General features: G+C 30.6%; 2 protein-coding genes across 2 annotated transcripts; one reads left to right on the top strand and one right to left on the bottom strand.

Moving 5' to 3' along the window:
- The first annotated feature begins 4,831 nt into the window (after window positions 1–4,831).
- On the top strand, window positions 4,832–6,722 carry LOC121219248 (prostatic spermine-binding protein). Its single transcript, XM_041097089.1, has 3 exons — window positions 4,832–5,317; window positions 6,030–6,088; window positions 6,172–6,722. Exons 1-3 carry the CDS (start codon window positions 5,198–5,200, stop codon window positions 6,512–6,514), a joined length of 522 nt encoding a protein of 173 aa, XP_040953023.1. The 5' UTR covers window positions 4,832–5,197; the 3' UTR covers window positions 6,515–6,722.
- Window positions 6,723–8,395: 1,673 nt separating this feature from the next.
- Window positions 8,396–11,064, bottom strand: LOC107953765 (ER membrane protein complex subunit 7 homolog). The gene is made up of 7 exons (XM_016889163.2): window positions 10,901–11,064; window positions 10,595–10,641; window positions 9,991–10,099; window positions 9,641–9,704; window positions 9,427–9,543; window positions 9,226–9,334; window positions 8,396–8,820 (listed from the first exon to the last, which is right to left on the bottom strand). Exons 1-7 carry the CDS (start codon window positions 10,963–10,965, stop codon window positions 8,729–8,731), a joined length of 603 nt encoding a protein of 200 aa, XP_016744652.1. The 5' UTR covers window positions 10,966–11,064; the 3' UTR covers window positions 8,396–8,728.
- Window positions 11,065–20,904: the final 9,840 nt, after the last annotated feature.

Raw genomic sequence — 20,904 nt, 5'->3', positions numbered from 1 at the left:
GTGAGTTTGGAACGAACGGATCGCCTAAGACCGCACGGATCGTAAAATGAAAAATCTAGTCCCGTGACAGAAGAGCATTCTCAATTTGACGGGACATCTACCTACAGAGGGCCTTGACGTTCAGATTTGGGAGGGGCACAATGTTTCGATATTTAATAACAAATTACCACTTCGACACCACCCAGACCAACAATTACTAGGGATTAAAGCCCAATATGTTGCTGACCAGACATGTGGAAAGTGGAAAGAGGTAGTCATCCAAAACCAATTGGGAAATGTCTGGACAATGGAGTTGAGTACTCGAGACTTTTCCATAAATCAAGGATTCGACAAATATGTATGGAAACATGACTTTTTACGAAGATTCTCGATTAAAGGGGTATACCAAATGCTATTGCTCCGTCAACAGCAACACCAAGCCTTTTTCTCTCTAAAAATAACAATCTAGTGGAAAATACCTCTTCCCTCTAAGATTCTCACTTTCTTATGGAAGTATGTTCCAACGCATTGCCCTTTCGAGTCGAACTCCAGGTTAGACATATTCAGTGGCGGAGCCACTAAGAGACCCAAAGGCCATGGCCCCTTTAAAATGATAGATTTTTAATTTAGGTCCTTTATAATTTATAAAATTTTAAATTAGTAATGGTAAAATTATACTTTACCCTTAAAAATGATAAAAATTTTATTTAAAATTTTAAATATTATAAAAAAATATAGACTATTAAAATGATGAAATTACATTTTTACTATCGTAAAAGTATAAATTTAATTTTGGCCCCCCAAAACGAATTTTTTGACTCTGCCACTGGACATATTCTTATGCAACCAATGTGTCCCATAAGTGAGGAAGCGCAAGAAACCTCAGATCACCTATTTCACTCACGCTCCATGTAACAGCCTGACTTTCAGTGATGTCGAAAACAGTGGTTCGAGGCCACTAAATTCGGCGAGTAAGCTCGTAAATTTTATTATTTAATATTTACGAGTCAAATATGGTTTAAATTTTTTTTGAATTGGTAATTTATGTCTTATAATGAATTATTAGATTCGAGTGATAAAACTCTAGTTCAAGTGGTTTTAGAAAATGAGGTATCGGGATATCGTTTCTATAAATCGAGCCGTAAATATTTTTATAAATATTTACGGAGTGTCTAATATTAAATTTTTGTTGAAATTTTTTAACGTTTCGACAGTTAATTAATTAAAAAGAACTAAATTGAAAAAGGTGTAAAACTTACTAATTATAATAATAAAGTGACTAAATGACTTGATTAATAAATAAAGAAATACCTAAATAGCAATTATGCCTAAATGAAAAGATGAGGCGGCATAACATGGAAAAATATAATAAAATAAAGCCATTAATGGCAAATTTGTAATTAAATTGAAATTAAAATAAAATAAAAGTGAAATTATAAAGTTTCTAGGCAATTCTTTATTCTTCTCCCAATTTTCGGTTCAAAAACAAACATGGGAGAGCTCCTTGAGATGGTTCTTCAATTTTTCTTCATGTGAGTTCAAATCTTACTCGTTTATTGTAATTTTTATGTTTTTGAGATTGTTACAATTAGGTCCAACTAAATCTTACTCTAGTTTTTTATTTTGTTAAAGATTTTGAATGTTTCCATCGATGAATATATATGATTTTAGTTATTAAATGATGAATTTGAGATGTTGGTTGATATTTAAAAGTATTTTATTAAGTAATTTTGATGAATTTTTTATTAGGGACTAATTTGTTGAAATAGTAAAAATATAAGGGTTTGTTGTAAAATTATTGAAAAATTAGGCTGTATTGAATGCCATTAATATTCTGCTAGCATGGGTTTGCATTAAAAATGGTTAATTTGCATGATTTGGGCTCAGGGACTAAATTGAATAAAAGCAAAATTTTAAGGGCAATTTTGTAAAAATGTCAAAAATGACGAAATTGCATGAAATGAATTGTTTGATAGTTTAAATTAATAACTTGAATGAAATATTAATTTAGATCAAGATCAGGTGAAAAATCGAGGGAAATTGAAAATTACCAAAATGCCCATGTATCTTGGTATTTCTGTAATTTAACCGATAAGTGTAACACCCCAAACCCGGTCTAAACGTTATGATTGAATCTAGTGATGTCACATTGTAACACCCCTTACCCGTATTCGACGCCGGAATAGGGTACGAGGTGTTACAATGTGACATCGCTAGATTCAGTCATAACGTTTGGACCGGGTTTGGGGTGTTACAGTAAGTTCGTATGAACTATATTCTATATAATTTTGATTAAATTGAATGTTATTTGGTGATGGATATTATACATATGCGTGTGTTCTATTGTTGGAATTGAATTATTATTGGAAATAGATTATCAAATTTAATACTCAATTTGGATTAAACGCGGGATTGAGTACAATCATTCTGTGGCAAAGGATGAATTGACGAATAAGACCATAACTGGGTTATGACACTATGAACGTAAGATCATGGTTGGACCATGGTAGTGTTTATATGTAAGACCATAGCTGGGCTATGGCATTCTGATGATAAGACCAAACTGGGTTATGGCACTATGAACGTAAGACCATATTTGGACCATGACAATGTTTATATGTAAGACCATAGTTGGGCTATGGCGTTCTGATGATAAGACCATAACTGGGTTATGACATTATGAATGTAAATGATGAATTGACGGAAAATGTAAAGGATGAATTGTCGACAAATTACCCAAGTAAATTGAGGTTCAGCATTTGTTGCGAACTTTCGTGTTTACTTTCTGTTTAGCTCTCATGAGCTTCTGTTCAGCCTTCGGGCTTCTGAAAACAATGTACTCATATCCGTAAGTCATTCTTCGAATGGTAAAATAACATGAGTTGTTTTTGGATGATATATGCATATGAAGAAACATTAAGAGAATGATATGTGTCATGATATGTATATATCAATATCTTGATATGTTGATACATGGAAATTATGTAAGTTGTGATGAGTAATAAGCTCAAGTGTGATATGTTGATAAAATAAGTTTATCAATGTTGAATTTATATGAAATATGTTCAAGTATGCTAACAAGGGTTGTTGTTGACATTTAGACAAATGCCAAGTTACTAGTTAAATGGTAATATGTTTATTATATGATGTGTTGAAAGGGTAAGTGCTCAAATGAAAATATACTTGTGCTCATGAAAGAGTGGTAAGTTTTTAGCTATGCAATTTCTTATAAAATGAATTATCGTGTGATTAATTCGAAAAAGGTCTATGTTTAAATGCACTATCTTGTATCTATGGTTGAATGATATGCTTATGACTGGTGTGTTATGCATATGGAATGAGCGTGGAAAGTAAAGAAACGCAAGTGAAAATAAATAAATTTTGGAAGAGTTAAAGTTGTTTAAAATCCTACTATGCTAGGAATATTATGTATAAGTGATACTGTATATTTATTCACTTAGTGAGTTGTTAAATATAACTTCATGAGTATTATGGTAACAATATTAGATTATTTTTTATAAGTATAAATTTTATATTTGAAAATGAAGTATTATGATTAAAGTTTATACGAGCTTACTAAACATTCATTGCTTATGTATTTATTTTCTTCTATTTTTCAAATTATCGGAAGCTTGATTGGGTTGGAAGCTTGTCAGAGATATATCACACTATCCATTGGTTCTATCGGTATTTTTGAATGTTTTGATTTTGGTTATAATGGCATGTATAAGCTTTTTGTTTAATGATGGCTTATATGTAGTGTGTTGAGTTTAGCCACTTATTTTGGCTTGTATTGAATGTCTAATTATGGCTTGTTAATATATGTAGTGTTCATTGTAGATAGACACGAAATTGGGTGAGAAATATGGCTTGTAAAATGGCTTATTTTCGTTCACACGGGCAGAGACACGGGCATGTGTCCCTTATTTCTAAGAAAATTTTTAAAATTTTAGGAAAAATTCCCTGAGTATCCGGTTTAGTCCCAATTCACTTATAAGGTGAATATTGGGCTTCGAAGGTCCATCTAAGGTCCATCTAAGGTCCAATTCTTAATATGTGTAACAAAAGTTGGGAAATGTCCGTATTTAATTTGTAAAGTTTGGTAATGCTTTGTAACCCTGTTCCAGTAACGGGTGAGGGTTAGGGGTGTTACACTCCATCACGAGGGCAGTGTGGTTTGCCATCTCACGGGCATTACGTTTGGAAATAAGGGCGAATGCAAACATACATGCATGTGGCACCTGGCATATTCACTACTTCTCTCCCACTCCTTTCATAAACCTCATGGCCCTGGCATACAACAACGAAATGGAAGTTTGTGGGGCTGCAATGGCACCAGAGGGTTACATAACTAACCTGTTTTTAAGATCATACACTACAAAAGCCTTTCCGCAATCCATAGCAAAAAACTCTTAACTCGCCCAATCTTACGTAAATTGCACTCCTTACGAATGCAACATGATTGCTTTATATAACATAATCAACAATGGAACTCAATCCTAACAAGCAAGGCCAGGGTCCACTGGAAACTAGGACCTATCCTTGCAAACATTCAGAAGTTGGGTGCTGCACTATAAATTTCTGTTGTGCAACATTCACACCATCTCACTCATACAACACATAGATTGGCAAGACGGGTGACCACAAGACAACTTGCATAGGATTAGGAACCCTAATTAATTACTGTACTACATCTGAATTTGTTTCTAAAAAGAAAATTGACCTGATGTGTTTTAATAGTATCACTTGACAACCTTGATTTTATCTTTTTAACATAGTGGGTCAATTTACATAATAGAAGATAATTTAATCATTCTGAGATAAAAAAATTTAGGTATCAAAATAACAAAACATGTATAGTTGAGAGGCCAAATTTAGCATGAAGGCATTGAGTAAATATTCTTTTCATTAGAAATCACATAGATCATGGATAAAGACAAACCTAACAAATCAGACGGTGTGAATTCTAACAGTCATCCGTTCCCCCAAAACCGACTGTCACATTATCTCTGACATCAAACCTTCTTTTGATATTTTCTTCTACGACCAAAGTGCTTCAGCGATACCTACTGATTATAGCTTCTTCAAAACCTAACATAAAACCCTAATTCTCAATCTTTAACATTCTCTTTCAATTGGGTTATCTTTCCTTTTGCTACTTACCCCTCTTTTGATTTTCCGCTCCTTTCCTGTCTAAGCTCTGCCATACGCAACGAAAATGGAAATTCCACTTCCAAACGGTGTCATGTTGGACAGTTCCGTGGGCTTTGCACTGCAAGCTATGGTTGTCGAGACCGCCATTGTTGTTACAAATTCAGTCGCTTGGTTGCTGATGATGGTATAATTTTCTTTCCTTTTTTGCCTTTTAGTTCTCCTTGAGCCACTGGTTTCTTCTGCTCTATGTTTTATGAGGGTTCTCCCTCTCCCTCTCTCTCTCTTTAATTTAATGTGAAATTGACAAATTTTCTGTGAAGATTTGATTCCATTGTTCTAAAATCTCGAAGTTTGAAATTTTGCTAAATTTTTTTTCCTATTTTTTTATGCTGGGGATTTTGTTGCTTTGCCTAATAGGTTGTCTAGAATATTTAATTTTCATAGAATTTAGTAGGACTAAGTTACTCAGACTTGGGTATGATTGTGGGATAGAGTATGCATCCTCGAATCCATGTGTCGTACATGAGTATTTAAAGAAAAATGAGGAGTCCGAGTACTAGTAGTAGTAGGATGTCAAGGAAGAACTTAATTAAGATGTTTAGTTGCATTGTTTGATTCAACCCCTTACTTTTAGGATTTAAGAACAGTTTTATTTTGTTAATTGTCTTATTTTTCTATGTGATTTGCTGTAAATGCTTGTTTATTTCTTTGTTCTTTGCTCTAAAATACTATTTTTCACTCACATGACAACCAAATAATTTCGAATTCTCCTTGTTCTAAAGTTGCGTCGTCTGATTTGGGGAAATGCTTGCTTATTTATTTGTTACACATTGCTCACAAACTGCACTTGGAAGAACACTTGTTTTATCCTCAGCATGAGTTTGGTGTTTTTCCAGATGGGAACTATGCCTAATGGAATTGATGCCCTCATCAAAGAGCCTGAAGCATATGCAGGGTTAGTTGCATAAATCATTTTGCCTAACTTGTTCTTGTTCTTCTTCCATGGAATGGGGAAAACCGTTCGATTTGCTTTTGCAGGTTTCTGCTTGCTCTTCTTGCAGTGAGAAAGCCTGGTCTGGAGAACAAGGATGCTGGTGACACTGAGGATGATGACAATGATGATGAGGAAGATGAAGCAGCAGGTGATCAAGATGAAGATGCAGGTGAGGAGGAAGATGGATCAGGTGAAGACGGTGAAGATGAAGGGGATCCAGAAGATGAACCTGATGCCAATGGAGATGGGGCCAGTGGAGAAGAGGACGAAGATGATGACGACGACGACGACGACGATGATGGCGAGGAAGGTGAAGAAGAAGAGGAAGAGGAGGAAGAAGATGAAGAAGAGGAAGAGCTTCAGCCACCGGCTAAAAAGCGAAAATGAGCTAAGATGTTTCTTGTTTAGTCTTTGCTGAGTTTGGGGGTATGAGCTAAGATGTTAGAGATTGTGACAATTTGGAAATCAGACATGTTTGGTATTTCCTAACATACACTCATTGTATCATTATATAACTTCTGCTTCACTCTTCACTCATCTACTCCTTTGTATGACTTTCTCCTTTGAGGGTTAATGTATCACAACCTTTAAAACAGATTGGTCTGCTCTTTCTCCTTTGAGGTTTTGGATTAGTTTGAAAACCGTAATCTGGATTTTTGTTCATGTAGAGGGACTGAAATGCAATCTTTTAAGTTTTATTGATTAAACTCAGGTAGGATATAAGAGCCTCATATTTAAGCATTTATTGTTCTAACTACAAACTAAATGGAATTGTTTTCAACAGGGGTCAACCATGGATCCAGAAGGAAACATAATAAAGGGAGGATCCCAGGCATAGGCGAAACTAACTGAAGCGAAACCGTTCAAAGCATTGCCGTCGATAACGAGGCAATTGTTGCCTTGTTTCTGAAAAATATTAGGATCCACAGTTTCTCGAGATTGGAATCGCAAGAAAGCGTTAATTTATGTTGAGCGCATTTGCAGTTGTTGATAATTGTCACTTTCCATTCAGCCATACCTTGTACCTCTACTCCTGTCCTCACTCTACCAACAATGATGTCGTTCAAGGAGCAAACACAAAACCCTGCATTTATATTACCAAAAAAAAAAAAAAACACCCTCGAGACCAACTAGTCTGAAGCAATCTTGACCGCTACATGAACAAAATCTTGGTAACTATACAAGACAAGGTAGCTTACCTTGGCCGACAAGACCCAGAACAAGAATTGCTACAAGACCCTACTGGAAGAAGCCATTGTTTTGATTAAGGTTTGTGATGTTGGTAGGGGTACATCTGTGTCGACTAATATAATTTTGGAGCAAACCATGGCTTCAAATTTCATCCCTTGGCGATGCATCTTCTATTTAATGTTTTTTTTTTCTTTTTTAACAATTGGACCAATTGTTCAAACTTTTTTAAGATGGGAAGATTTTGCGAATCTTCAATCTGTAAAGATAAGTCGACCAGTATTAAGAGCAGAATTTGCACATTGAAAGCCATTTAATTTGAGATTTTGTGGCATCTTTAATATATATACATACATTTGTCATTATGTTCTAAATTAATATAAAAATTAGAAGGTACTTTGTATGGTGAGAGGCACGACAAATTAGTAAATTTGGGCGTTTTTGAGAGACTGTGAAAAGGAAAATCAAAGTAGTCTTGAAGAAGACGACTGTGGTGAATGTGCTGCATGTAAATTTATATAGTGGGAGTACAGGTGAGTGTTTGATCAAATTGAGTGAAAATTTTTTAAATTAGTTGAGTCAATGAGTTTTATTTTATCATTCTATCTCATATTTAATTTTTTTCAATCAAGTTAAGTGAAATAAAATTTGAGTCTGTATATGCCCTCAAGATCATTATATAAGAATTTTTAAAAATATATATATTCTTCACAAGTTTTCTTAAAATAATTTTTTTATAATTTTTAATTTTTATGAAATTTTATAATTTTTTTTATAATGTACTCATTTTCAATTTCAAAATTGATGACAAAATAAAATATTTACACCAATATGTAATTTGAATTGTAAATTCAATTTAACTCAAACTCGAAAAACCGAATTACTTATTCAAATTGACTAAAAAAATTGAATAATCCAATTCAATTAACTCAAAATTCAAAAAGCAAATTGATTTTTTCGGATAGGGAGAAAAGTTACACTTGCAAGTAATGAGAGAAATTGGCAAAAGGAAAGGTTACGTGATCAAAACATTTGCAAAGAGTGCACTATTTGTTAAATGGGATGATGGAACTCGTGTTATAACGAAAGGCTAAGACGCGGACTTCTTACTAGATGGATAATGTCTATAACAATAAATTTTCAACTCTTCTTTGTTTATGACATCAAAGCATCACAACAATGAATAGATGTTATAACAAGTTAAATCCCATGATAAGTTCTGAAAATCTGCAACTATCAAGTAAAACACCACATAACCTTTGAGATGCCCCCAGGAATTCAAAAGGTATCATCCCTTCTTTCTGCAATCAAAAGATGAATATCAGGGTAGAAGACCAATCCAGCTCGACATTTGAACCTCCCCTTGATTTTGCCAAACCATTATCTCGGAGTTCCTGCTCCTCAATTAAACACTTAATTCCTCCCACCTCCTGGTAACAAACTAGCTAAGGAGGGAACTCCTTGGTTTCTCATTTCTTCTTGTGCTCGTCTCATTTCTTCAGGATCTGTTGCAACAGACAGCAGATTGATGAAATTAGCAAAAACGAAATTCCTAGCCATCCTTTATATATATCATCTCATATGTGGAGAGGGGCAAGAGCATGTAGAAGCACATGAAAGAGAAAGTTGTATCTGTAAAACTAAGGATAAAAGGTTGCCAAAATTGTAGAATTAGAAAAAAATAAATTGTTAAAAATGTAATGTTTGGGAAAAATGAATAGCAGCTCAAATATTATGCATACGATTAAAAGAATAGGTAACATAGAAGATTTTATCCTGATCAAGAAAGAACAATTGCAAGCAAGTAATTAAATAGCGTATTTTCCACAAAAATCAACTCTTTAAAATCTACTGCAAGTCGGAACTTCAAGAAAACTACCAAGTTATGAACTAATAGTAGAGTACTTTACCCATGTTTTCCACTAATTTGGGCATTAAAAACACCACCACCAGCATAAATCCCACCATGAGACCCATTGGGCTTTTCACAACCGACATTATGGAGAAGGGTTCCCTAATCTGCAATAAAGTAGGATAAACATGAAGCAAAAGAAAGATAATAACTGAAAACAAAAGGAAACATAAACACAAATAGAATAATGTTCCTTAACCTCGTAATATTGTTCATCTCTCAACGGCTCTAAAACCAATTCACTGAGACCCCTCCTGTTCTCTGTCAACGCAGCCTGTACCTTGCCTGGGTTTCTAGCACTAACATCAACTCTAACCTAAGCAAGTTCGAAAGTCATTATCGTTAATTACAAAAAGTCAAATTCATTTAATGACTACAAGTCGAGAGACTCAGGCAAGAAATAAAAATCTTACAGGAGAAAAGAAATAGCCAATAGCAGTCACTTCAATCAAATGAGTCCCTGCTGGTATGTTCTGACTGTAGGCAATTTATATTAAGGAATTATAATACTCCAGTGTGAGGTTTACTACCACCAATTTTATAAAGTATCACATTATTTACAAACAGAAAAACAGTCTACAAAGAACAAAAGAAAAGGATAAATAGCTAAAATATTTGGATTTTCAACCAGAGCTATGCATAAGAATTGCCAACAACTTCTTGGCCTAAATGGCCGGAGGTTTGTGAAGAATGAAAGCTTCAGGTTCAAACCTTAGCAACCCTACCCTCAATTTTTTTTAACAATTGATAAATAGTAGGATACAATAAAAAATATCCATCAGGTCTCAGATAAGTAACAATTTGGCCACCATTGAGTATAACTTTGACATTTGACGTTTTTCCAGGCAAAGCAAACCCTTTTGTACCCAGACCTGCCAAATAAAGTGATCAATCATCTACATCAAATTAAATAAAAGATAAAATAACACAAAAGAACATGAACCAAGGTTAATTTCTCAAATGTATATTCTGCACTGATGTTTAAAGATTCTATTGGATGAATTCATGTTTTCCCAAAACCTATAATGGGATTGTGTAATGATTTAAAGATCTTGCTTGTCAAAAGTCTTACACAAGTAGCCCTAATCAAAATTCAAAAAACAAATTCACAAATATCTAATCATTTATACGAAGACTGCTTTGCTTAATAAACCACCGTATATTTACACAATGGAAATCAGCATAAAGACCAATAGTATATACTTCAATTTTAAAACTGAGATAAAAACTGTCACATAAAAACACTAAATTAGAATGCAGCTAAGATCCAAAACAACCGAAATCACTAGATAACAGTATAATTTGTAAAATACCAGTATAATCTAATCAAATACAAAAACTAAAAAAAGAGGGGAGGGGAGAATTACCTTGGGGGATCTTCACTCGACCATTGATGGTGTACCCATCCCCAGACCTGACAAAACAGGTAAATAAACAAGTTGAAAACCTAATAAAAGATCCAAATACGATAGAGCAATTAATTAAGAAACGAAACAAATTGACTTGACGTTAGGTTGAGATGAACCAGGTGACTACAGTGATAAAGTCAATAACTGAATTTCTAAATTAAAACAAAAAATCTAAACTTCAAAAGAATTCAATGGCGGTGGGGTTTTTTTTTTCAAAGCGATCTAAAAAGAAAATTAGAGAGTATGAAAGAGAAGGGAGTTGACCCTGATGAAATCGTGAGTGCAGTTGAGAGAAGCGCGAGCAAAAGTAACCGTGCGATGGGTGCCATAGCAGCCGAGATTTGAGAGCTTCCACAATTGATGACAACTAGAAAGAGTACAGAGTTCTTGGTTTTTCCAGCCTTTTAGAATTTGTTGAATTTTTATTTGTATGCTTCTCACTTGAATCTGGGCCTGTCATCAACGTTCAGTGGGCCTTGAATTGGGCTTATTTGGTTACGGGCTGTCTTATTTTCTGTTAATAAAGCTCAGCGTTTTAGTGTTTAAGTTTTAACGGTGAGTTTTGGGTAGAGAACAATACGGTGCGTTTTGATGAGTGGGGATGGGTAATAGTCGTTGAGTGAAATGGAGCGTTTCACGAGTACAACTATTGACGGGTTTTTTTATTAAAATGGGTTAAAAAAAAATTTATGTACTGAAATGGAGTGTCAGAAATTTTATTTACGAAAATGAGATATTTTTTTTATTGGAGCCTATCTCAGAGGCACCAATGAATAAAAAAATATTAATTTTTTTTTCTTTTTTAATGGCGCCTATTAGATAGACGCCAATGAATATTTTATATTAAATTTTTTTTTATAAAATATAATTAAATATTTTCCCGGGTCAATATATGACCCGTATAATACATAGTATTGGCGCCTATCTCAGAGGCGCCAATGATGGTGCCTATCTGAGAGGCGCCAATGGTATTATTTTATGTAAAAATTTGTTTCAAAAAATTAATAAATACTGTTAAATAAATACAAAATCAAATAAAATTACATAATATAAAAGTTACATTATATAAAAATTAAATGAGTTAACAACAACTATGTGATTAAAAAAGTCAGTTATAATTAAACTTTTAATAAAATAATTTTTAATTTTTTTATAAACTTTTATGTTAAACTCACCAAATACTAAACTAAACACAACAATTTATAGCTTAATCCTAAATTACTAGTAAATTAAATTTTAAATAATTACAAACACAAAAATTTATAACATAATCCTACAAAAATTTATAACATAATCCTAAATTACTAACAAATTAATTATAAAATAATTACAATATTCATACAAACAATATTACAATATTCATACAAACAATACTACAATATCCATACAAAATTACAATATTCATACAAACAATATTACAATATTCATACAAAATTACAAAATTACAATATTCATACAAAATACTAATCCAAAACTATAAATACAAAATTAATTATAAAATAATTACAATATTCATACAACATTATAATATTCATACAAAATACTAATAAAAAACTATAAATACATAATTAATTATAAAATAATTACAATATTCATACAAAATTACAAAATTTCAATATTCATACAAAATTACAAAATTACAATATTCATACAAAATACTAATTAAAAACTGTAAATACAAAATTAATTATAAAATAATTACAATATTCATAAAAATTACAATATTCATACAAAAAAATTACACTATTCATACAAAATACTAATCCAAAACTATAAATACAAAATTAATTATAAAGTAATTACAATATTCATACAAAATTATAATATTCATACAAAAAGTTACAATATACATACAAAATTACCCATTGGCGCCTCCCTATGAGACACTTTTAATGGCACCTCCTTATGAGGCACTTTTAATGGCACCTCCTTATGAGGCACTTTTAATGGTGCCTCCCTATGAGGCGCCACCCGACCCATTTTCTCCTTTGACCCGTTGACCGTATTTTGACCCGTATTTTTATTTATTTTTTTTAAAATAATATTTTATTCAAAAAAAAAGAAAAAAAATTTAATAGTTTTTTATTCATTGGCGCCTCTGAGATAGGCACCAATGAAAAAAGTAACCCATTTTCGTAAGTAATTTTTCTGACACCCTATTTCAGTAAAAAAAAATTTTAGCCTAGTTTAGTAAAAAACTCACTATTGACATAATAGATAATAGGCAGCTGAGTAGAAAGAGAAACGAATTAAAAAACAAGGCATCCATATGCAAACAAATTGCAAAGTGGAACTATTATCAGATCAATAAATGATGGAAGTAACTATTAATGAAGATAAGCTACCATTAAAGCAAGTCAATGACGTGAAAGAAATCATTAATTCAACTATACAATATGAAAAAAACCATGTTCATGATAAATACAATATCCTTATCAACAAACTGTGCGGGATTCAAAAAAGAATTAAATAGAGTTTTGTAATTGTATTATAAATAGAAGAGAAAAGAGCCTAAAGAAGGCATCGATTGTAATATTAGCTTTCTTTACTTTTCATAGATAGATAATAAAAAGTTTTCCTTTACTCTTGTAAACTCTTAAAGATTTCCGCAACAATCCCTTGTGACCTTAAAATGTTGCTCAAGGAGGAATATATTTAGATTTAACTAATATTCCTATATCAAACTATGAAAAAACATAGATGATTGGGCATAATCTATGACTATTGTTGTAAACAATAACAATACGTGGTCAAAAGAAAAAATTTTAAATTATTTTGTTGGAACATTTCAAGGAGATGTTCTACAATTTCTCGGACGACGGGAAGAATCTGAGAAAGGAAAAGAACAAAAAGGGCAGTTAATCAATCAAATAGGAACTCCTAATGATATTTTAAAGGGATTAAATTTTATTCTAAAAATAGAATTTTGTGGTTGTTTTTTGACAAAAAAAGATCAATATAATATATCTAGTTATATTCTGTCAAAAATTAAATTATGCAATATTAGATATCTAGAAGAATTTTCTAAAAAATTTCTTCATGAATATCAAAAACTAAAAAATGAAAATATAGAATTTTGTAAAAATCAATATTTTCATAAATTACCACCACCATGGGATGAGATATATATAAAAAATATGTCTCTTATCTAGATAAACATAGTAAAATAGCTGGAGTACCACCAGAAAATATAGACTCTATAGGAAATAGGATAAATTTTGCAAAAGAGAGAATAACTCTACATTGTTTGCAAAGTAAAGTTGCTAAATAAGTTAAGCATAATTTAAGTACTAAATATTGTACAAAAATCCTAGAAAACGAATGAGAATTTGGATGTAGACAAATGCGTCCTAAGACTTATAAAAAATATAAAAAGAAAAGCACAAGGTATAAACTAGTTAAATGGAAACTAGAAAATAAAATATATACTGGTAAAAAGAAAAGATTTGTTAGAAGAAAAACTTCTAAAAAGTCTAAAAAACAAATTTGTAAATGTTTTATATGTGATGAATAATGTCACATAGCACCAATTTGTCCTAATAAAGGAAAAGGTGCAAAGAAAATGATAAAAACACTTGAATAACAAGAATTAGAAATATGTTATAAGAGGAAGTAAATCTTGAAGAGATATTATATGAATTAATATCAGAAACAAAATCTGATACAGATGAAGAATATATATTTATGTTTAATATAGGAAGTAGTTCTAATAATCAATTAGAAGAAATTCCTAGTAACGAACAACAAGATATAAAATTAGGAAATTTAATTGGAGAAGAAAAAGATTTTTCTGATGAAATGATAGAAAAATAAATAAAAATCATATTTCTAAAGAAGAAATATATAAAATATTTAAATTCAAAATATGGAGTCAAAGACATATAGAGAAAATAAGTGGAAATACGCGCGGTAGCAAATGATACTAGAGGTGGATTAATAGAAATCTCATTATTTACTAAAGATAAAATTAAGAGGATTAAAAAGAAATACCCTCAAGTTAGATATATACATTTAGGAATAATAATGATAACTATTAGAGTTTTATTTAGAAAATGTCATGATATACCTATAATAGCAGTTCTGTTAGATAAAAGATTTGAAAATCTAATAAAAAGCACTTATTGGAAGAATTCAATCAAATTTACATACTGATGTAATAGGATTTAAAGCTAAATCAAATTAATTTATATCCATTACAGACCCTCTAATAGAAGAATGTTTATGTTTAAGAATTCAGACAAAAAATTCTGAAATCAATGATTTAGTAGAAGATCTAGCAATAAGTTGGACTTATATTAATGAATATATAAATACTACAGAAGTATAAATAAAAGAGATTAATAATAAAATTATTGAGCTCTTTAAACCTAATAAATTTACTATAGAAATACAATTACAATTATTACATCTAAGAGATCTATCAATACCAAAAGACTGGATGATAGAGAAAATAAGTAGTGCATGTACTTCTAAACCTGTAAGTACTATAGAATACATGTCGTCTGGTAATAAATTATATTTTAAAAATACTGCTATAATAAATACAAATGAGAATTTAATTTTACCCTCGAATACTCAAATAGAGGAAGAAGAGGATAATGTAAGTTCAAGTTCTACACCAATAGGAATGAAAACAGTTCATATACATATTTTTCCTACAGAACAAAGTAGAAATTCTAGAAACACTAGAATGGAAGAAACACAAACTTCAACAAATGAAAGTTGGAACAAATGATGTAATTACATTTTCAAATTTCTAATCTCAGAAATATTATACATATATTGAAATTACATTTCAATTTAGAGAATATAAAACATATTCTTTACATGTTTTACTAGATACAGGAGTTACAACTAGTAGTTGCCGAAAAAATACCATTCCTGTAGAAAAATGGGAACCTATGAAACATCACATAAATGCAATAAGAATAGATGATAATGAAACCATAATTCAATATAAGGCTAGAAATATACCTATATACATAAATAATGTAAGATTTGTGAGACCAAAAATATTATGTTTTCCTGCAATGCTTGGAGATATATTATTAGGAAATAATTTTATATACCAACACTTACCATTTTCTACTGATAAAAATTTAATTATGTTATCTGTAAAAAAATCTTCTATAGAGATACCATTAGTAGAAAATCATAAATTTGTGTGTGATAAAAATTTTACACCATAAAGAAAAGAACAGATTAAACAACTAGAAACAAATCATTGGTTGTTTAAAATTTTAGAGGATAATTTTAGCGAAGAACCATTAAAATTATGGCAAAATAGCCCTAGGTATTGTGATATTAAATTGGAAAATCCCAATAAAATTATTAGAGTCAAACCAATGATCTATACTAAACAAGATATAGATGAATCTGATATATAAATTAAGGAATTAATAGAAAAAAGATTAATAGAAAAAACTAATAGTTCACATTTTAGTTCTGTTTTTATGGTCAGAAACCATGCTGGAATAAAAAGAGGAAAAGCTAGAATGATTATTAATTATAAAATATTAAATCAAAATATTATTTTTGATGGGTATTTTATTCCAAGAAAGGATGTTTTAATTAATCAAACTAAACAAGCAAAATATTTTAGTAAATTTGATTGTAAATTGGGATTTTGGCAAATCATGCTAACCGAATAATCTAAACCTTTAACAACTTTTAGTGCTCCTAATGGACATTATCAATGGAAAGTAATGTCATTTGAATTATGTAATGCACCTCAAATCTTCCAAAGATGGATTGATTCTATATTTAATAAATATAAAAAATTCTGTATAGTCTATATAGATGATATTTTGATATTTTCAAACACATTAGAAAAACATAGAAAACATTTAAATGTTATTTCTCAATAATTCATAAAACATGGAATCATATTAAGCCCTAAAAAATGGAGCTAGAAAAAACAAAAATAGAATTAATTTTAGGATTAAAATTATCTGCAAATGATATTAAATTACAAGATCATATTATAGTAAAAATAAAAGAATTTCCTGAAAATATTAAAAATAAAAAACAACTTCAACAATTTTTAGGAATAATAAATTATGAAAGAAACTTCTTTCCTAACTTATCTGAAAAAATAGGTAAGTTATATGAAAAATTAAAAAAGGATAAACCTTTTAGCTGGTCTAAAAAAGATTCAGAGATTATACAAAAACTAAAAACTGAAATAAATCATAGTCCAAAAGTTTATTTACCTAAACAAGATGATAAATTAATTTTAAAAACAGATGCTTCACAAAATTATTGGGGATGTATTTTAAAAGCTAAAATAAAAAATAATGAAGAACTAATATGTGGATGTAGTTCAGGAAAATTTAAACCAAATGAAATTAATTATGTTATATATGAAAAAGAATTATTAGCAATAAAAAAGGGAATAAAAAATTTTCTTATATATTTAGCACCTGGAATATTTATAATAAAAACTGATAATCAAGCACTTAATGTAATAGCCCGATTTAGGCTTAGTCGGAACAGTGGTTTCGGGACCACAAATCCGACGAAAAAAAAAATGTAATGGCTTGAATTTTCAGAGGTGTCGGAACGGTGATTCGAGATCACTAAATTCGACAAATGGGTAGAAAATATTATTAATTTAGTAAGTATAAGTTAAATATGAAGTTAGGAAAATTTTTGAAATAGTGAATAGTGCACTAGAAATAAATATTAAAATAATTAGAATCGAAATGAGGTATCAAGACCTCGGGGATTTTAAACTGAGCCATAAATATTTTTATAAATATTTATGGAGTGTTAAAAAGTTAGTATTAAAGTTTCGTTAAGAAATTTTAAAGTTCCGATAATTAATTGAACTAAAAGGACTAAATTGTAACAAATGCAAAATTATTGGAAATGATTAAATAGCTTAAATGATAAAAGGAATAGGGCTTAAAAGGCAAATAGACCCAAGGTCTATTTGGGCTGGACGGCAGAGGCATGAAATCAGCAAGAAAGTAAGGAGAATTAAGGGCAAAATTGGAAAATTGCAAAATTTGCTTAATAAAGTTAGGACCCAAGTGGAATTATCTAGATTTCTCTTCATTTTTCTGAATTCTCATCAGCTAAAACACCATGGAAGGGCTTCTTCAAGCTGGTTCTTCATATTTTTATTACAAGTAAGTTCAATTCTTGACTATCTCTTGAAATTTTTGTATTTTTATGACTTTTACAACTAGGCCCACTTGTTAAATCCATTAGTTTTTGATTTTATGAAAGAAGTTAAAAGTTGATATGAATATGTGCTGGAAGTATATGATGATTTAGCATGAAATTAGAGCTTTAAATTGTTCATATGCTGATTTTATTGAAAGAATTGAATAGAAAGTGAATGTTTGGGACCTAATAGTAAAAGAGTTTGAAGATAGAGTTATATGTGGAAATTCTGAATTTCAATAGTTGTGTAACAACTTATAATGTCTAGTAAAGTACTAATTGAGAAAATTAGATTAATTGAGGGGTTAATTGAGAAAGGACCGAATTGTATAAACTGTGAAATTTGGGGCAAAATGGAAATCAACATTTTGCACTAAAGCAGTTTTGGACAGCAGCAGTAGTGTAACTTTGAAAAATCACCAAAAATTGTAGAGATTGAATTAGAGGATGAATAAAATATGAAACTAAAGCTTATTGAGTCTAGTTTCTTATAAAAGAAATGATGTGAGCAATGGAATTGTAAATCATGAGATATAATAGATTTTGTGAGACAAGGTCAGAATGAATTCGGGTTCCCCTGTTCTGACTTTGGAAAATCATTAAAAATTGTACAAAAATGATTATGAGTTATAGTTTATATGGTTAGAATCCTTAATCAGTCTATTTTTAGAAGAAATAAGCTAAAACATCATCCGAATTCTGTACAATGAGATAATTAATTTTTAGTGAAGAGTGGTCGGAACTGTCAGACAGCGAAACAGGGGAAACTTTAAAGAATAAACTGTACTATTTGGCTGAACCAAAAATTATGAAAATTTTATGGTATGAAGATATGTGAGTCTAGTTTCAGGAAAAATTAACGGATCTTAATTTGGAGCTCTGTAGCTCCGGATAAAAATAATTTAGTGACTCTGACTCGGATAAACAGCTTTGAATATACATGTTAGTGAATATTGAAATTATGGTTAATGTTGTTTAAGTGTGTTATACACATTAAGGATGTGGAATGGAGAGGAGGAGGAGGAAAATTGGGAAATATATGAATGATTCGTGTATAAATGGTCATATGTTTGATTATAACTCATAAACGATGAAATATGAATGATGCTTATTTTTGTGCATTATTGATCATGATTTAAGCTCATGTGTGAAAATAAAGTTTCATAGTATGTGTGTATGGTATATTCAGTATATGATTTGGCATGAAATAATACCATGAATGGTTTATGAATTAACACATGTTGGTAAGCCTGATATATGAATAAATGATCAAATTGAGCGGAACGCCGGATTTGAGTACTTCTGATCAAGTGACAAAGTGATAAGTGGTAGCTTTAGCTACACTTATCTGATCAAGTGACAAGTGGAAAGTGATAAGTAATAGCTTCGGCTATACTTATCTGATCAAGTGACAAAGTGATAAGTGATAGCTTCGGCTACACTTATCTGATCAAGTGACAAGTGAAAAGTGATAAGTGATAGCTTCGGCTATACTTATCTGATCAAGAGACAAAGTGATAAGTGATAGCTTTAGCTACACTTATCTGATCAAGAGACAAAGTGATAAGTGGCTACACTTATCTGATCAAGAAACAAAGTGATAAGTGGCTACACTTATCTGATCAATAAACAAAGTGATAAGTGGCTACACTTATCTGATCAAGAAACAAAGTGATAGGTGGCTACACTTATCTGATCAGGGACAAGTGATAATTGATCATACGTAAGACCATAGTTATACTATGGCAAAGTGAAAGTGAAGTACTCAATTTTCCGTGACCGTTCCCTAATTTGATTAAGGATGGTAAGTGACAAATGGGCCCAAAAGAATTAAAGTAAATGGATAAGTGGTAGTGTATTTATATCAGGACGATGTTGTTATTCAAACTAAAGTGATATTTTCATTGCTAAATTGAGAATTTCATAAATGTGTTATTGAATGGTATAATCAATAAACATTGAGTTAAATGGTAAATACGTATTAGTTTTGAATTTGATGTCATTGAATTGTACGTGAATTAAATGGAAATTGCTAGTGATATGATTTAAATTATGAGCATGAGAAATTGCGAATTGAATGAAATGGAAATGAAGCATTAAATTGCATGAGTATGTATCGGGTCTCGCAGGCCCTAATTATTATGATTATAATATTTTGAGGATATATTGTGAAAAGTTATAGAAACATGTTAATTATTTTGAAAGTTTTAATTTTGATGAAATTTTATAACTCGGTTAAATACGTTTACAAGTGTATGTGTTTTGGTAATGCCTCGTACCCTATTCCGGTGTTGGATACGGGTAAGGGGTGTTACACTTAAACAATTTCTTACTAACAAAAGTTTGGAAACTGTACCTAGAAGAATTAGATGGTATAATGAATTATGTATTTTTAATTTTGAAGTTATATATATAAAAGGTACTAATAATATAATTGTTGATTATCTTAACAGGTCTTATGGATAGAGGTAAAAAATCTCTAGAAAAAGTCGGTGAATGGACAACTGTCCATAAAAAACCCAACAAAGGAAAAACAACAAAATCTAAACAAGGATTTGTGAATAGACCTGTTCAAACACCATTTTATCCTAATCAAGGATATTATGCGTCACATCCAATTGTAAGACAATCAGTTTTATCATCAAATACTGTAAGCCAATTACCTTGGTCCCAAGATCCAAATTCAGCATTCCAAGCCAATTATGCTGAAATGATAAAGGGAGTAGAGAATTTGTTGAAACAACAACAAATTCAAGAAATAAAAGATTTTTACAATCCAAGTTTATCATTAGAGTTATATAATTTTATTAATGAAATATGAAAAACCTATATTTTTGAACAAAGAGGTAATTTCAGAAGAGGTCTTACAAAATTTTTACAATTTTTAGTTGAAAAAACAACTAAAAATAATGAAGCTGATGATTTATTATTAAAATCTATTTTATATAGAGATTTGGATGAGTTTGAGTTAGAATATAAAGATATTAAGGAGATAAACAATCTTCTTGATATATTTTAGTATTTTATTAATAAAGGAAAAAATAATCCTATTACGAATAAAATGTTTAGACTATGTTTATATAATAAAGCTAGACAAA

Source organism: Gossypium hirsutum, chromosome D07, assembly GCF_007990345.1.
Source record: "Gossypium hirsutum isolate 1008001.06 chromosome D07, Gossypium_hirsutum_v2.1, whole genome shotgun sequence".
Taxonomy (NCBI): domain Eukaryota; kingdom Viridiplantae; phylum Streptophyta; class Magnoliopsida; order Malvales; family Malvaceae; genus Gossypium; species Gossypium hirsutum.
Note: the sequence above shows the minus strand (reverse complement) of the source record. Positions and strands in the feature narration are given on the sequence as shown.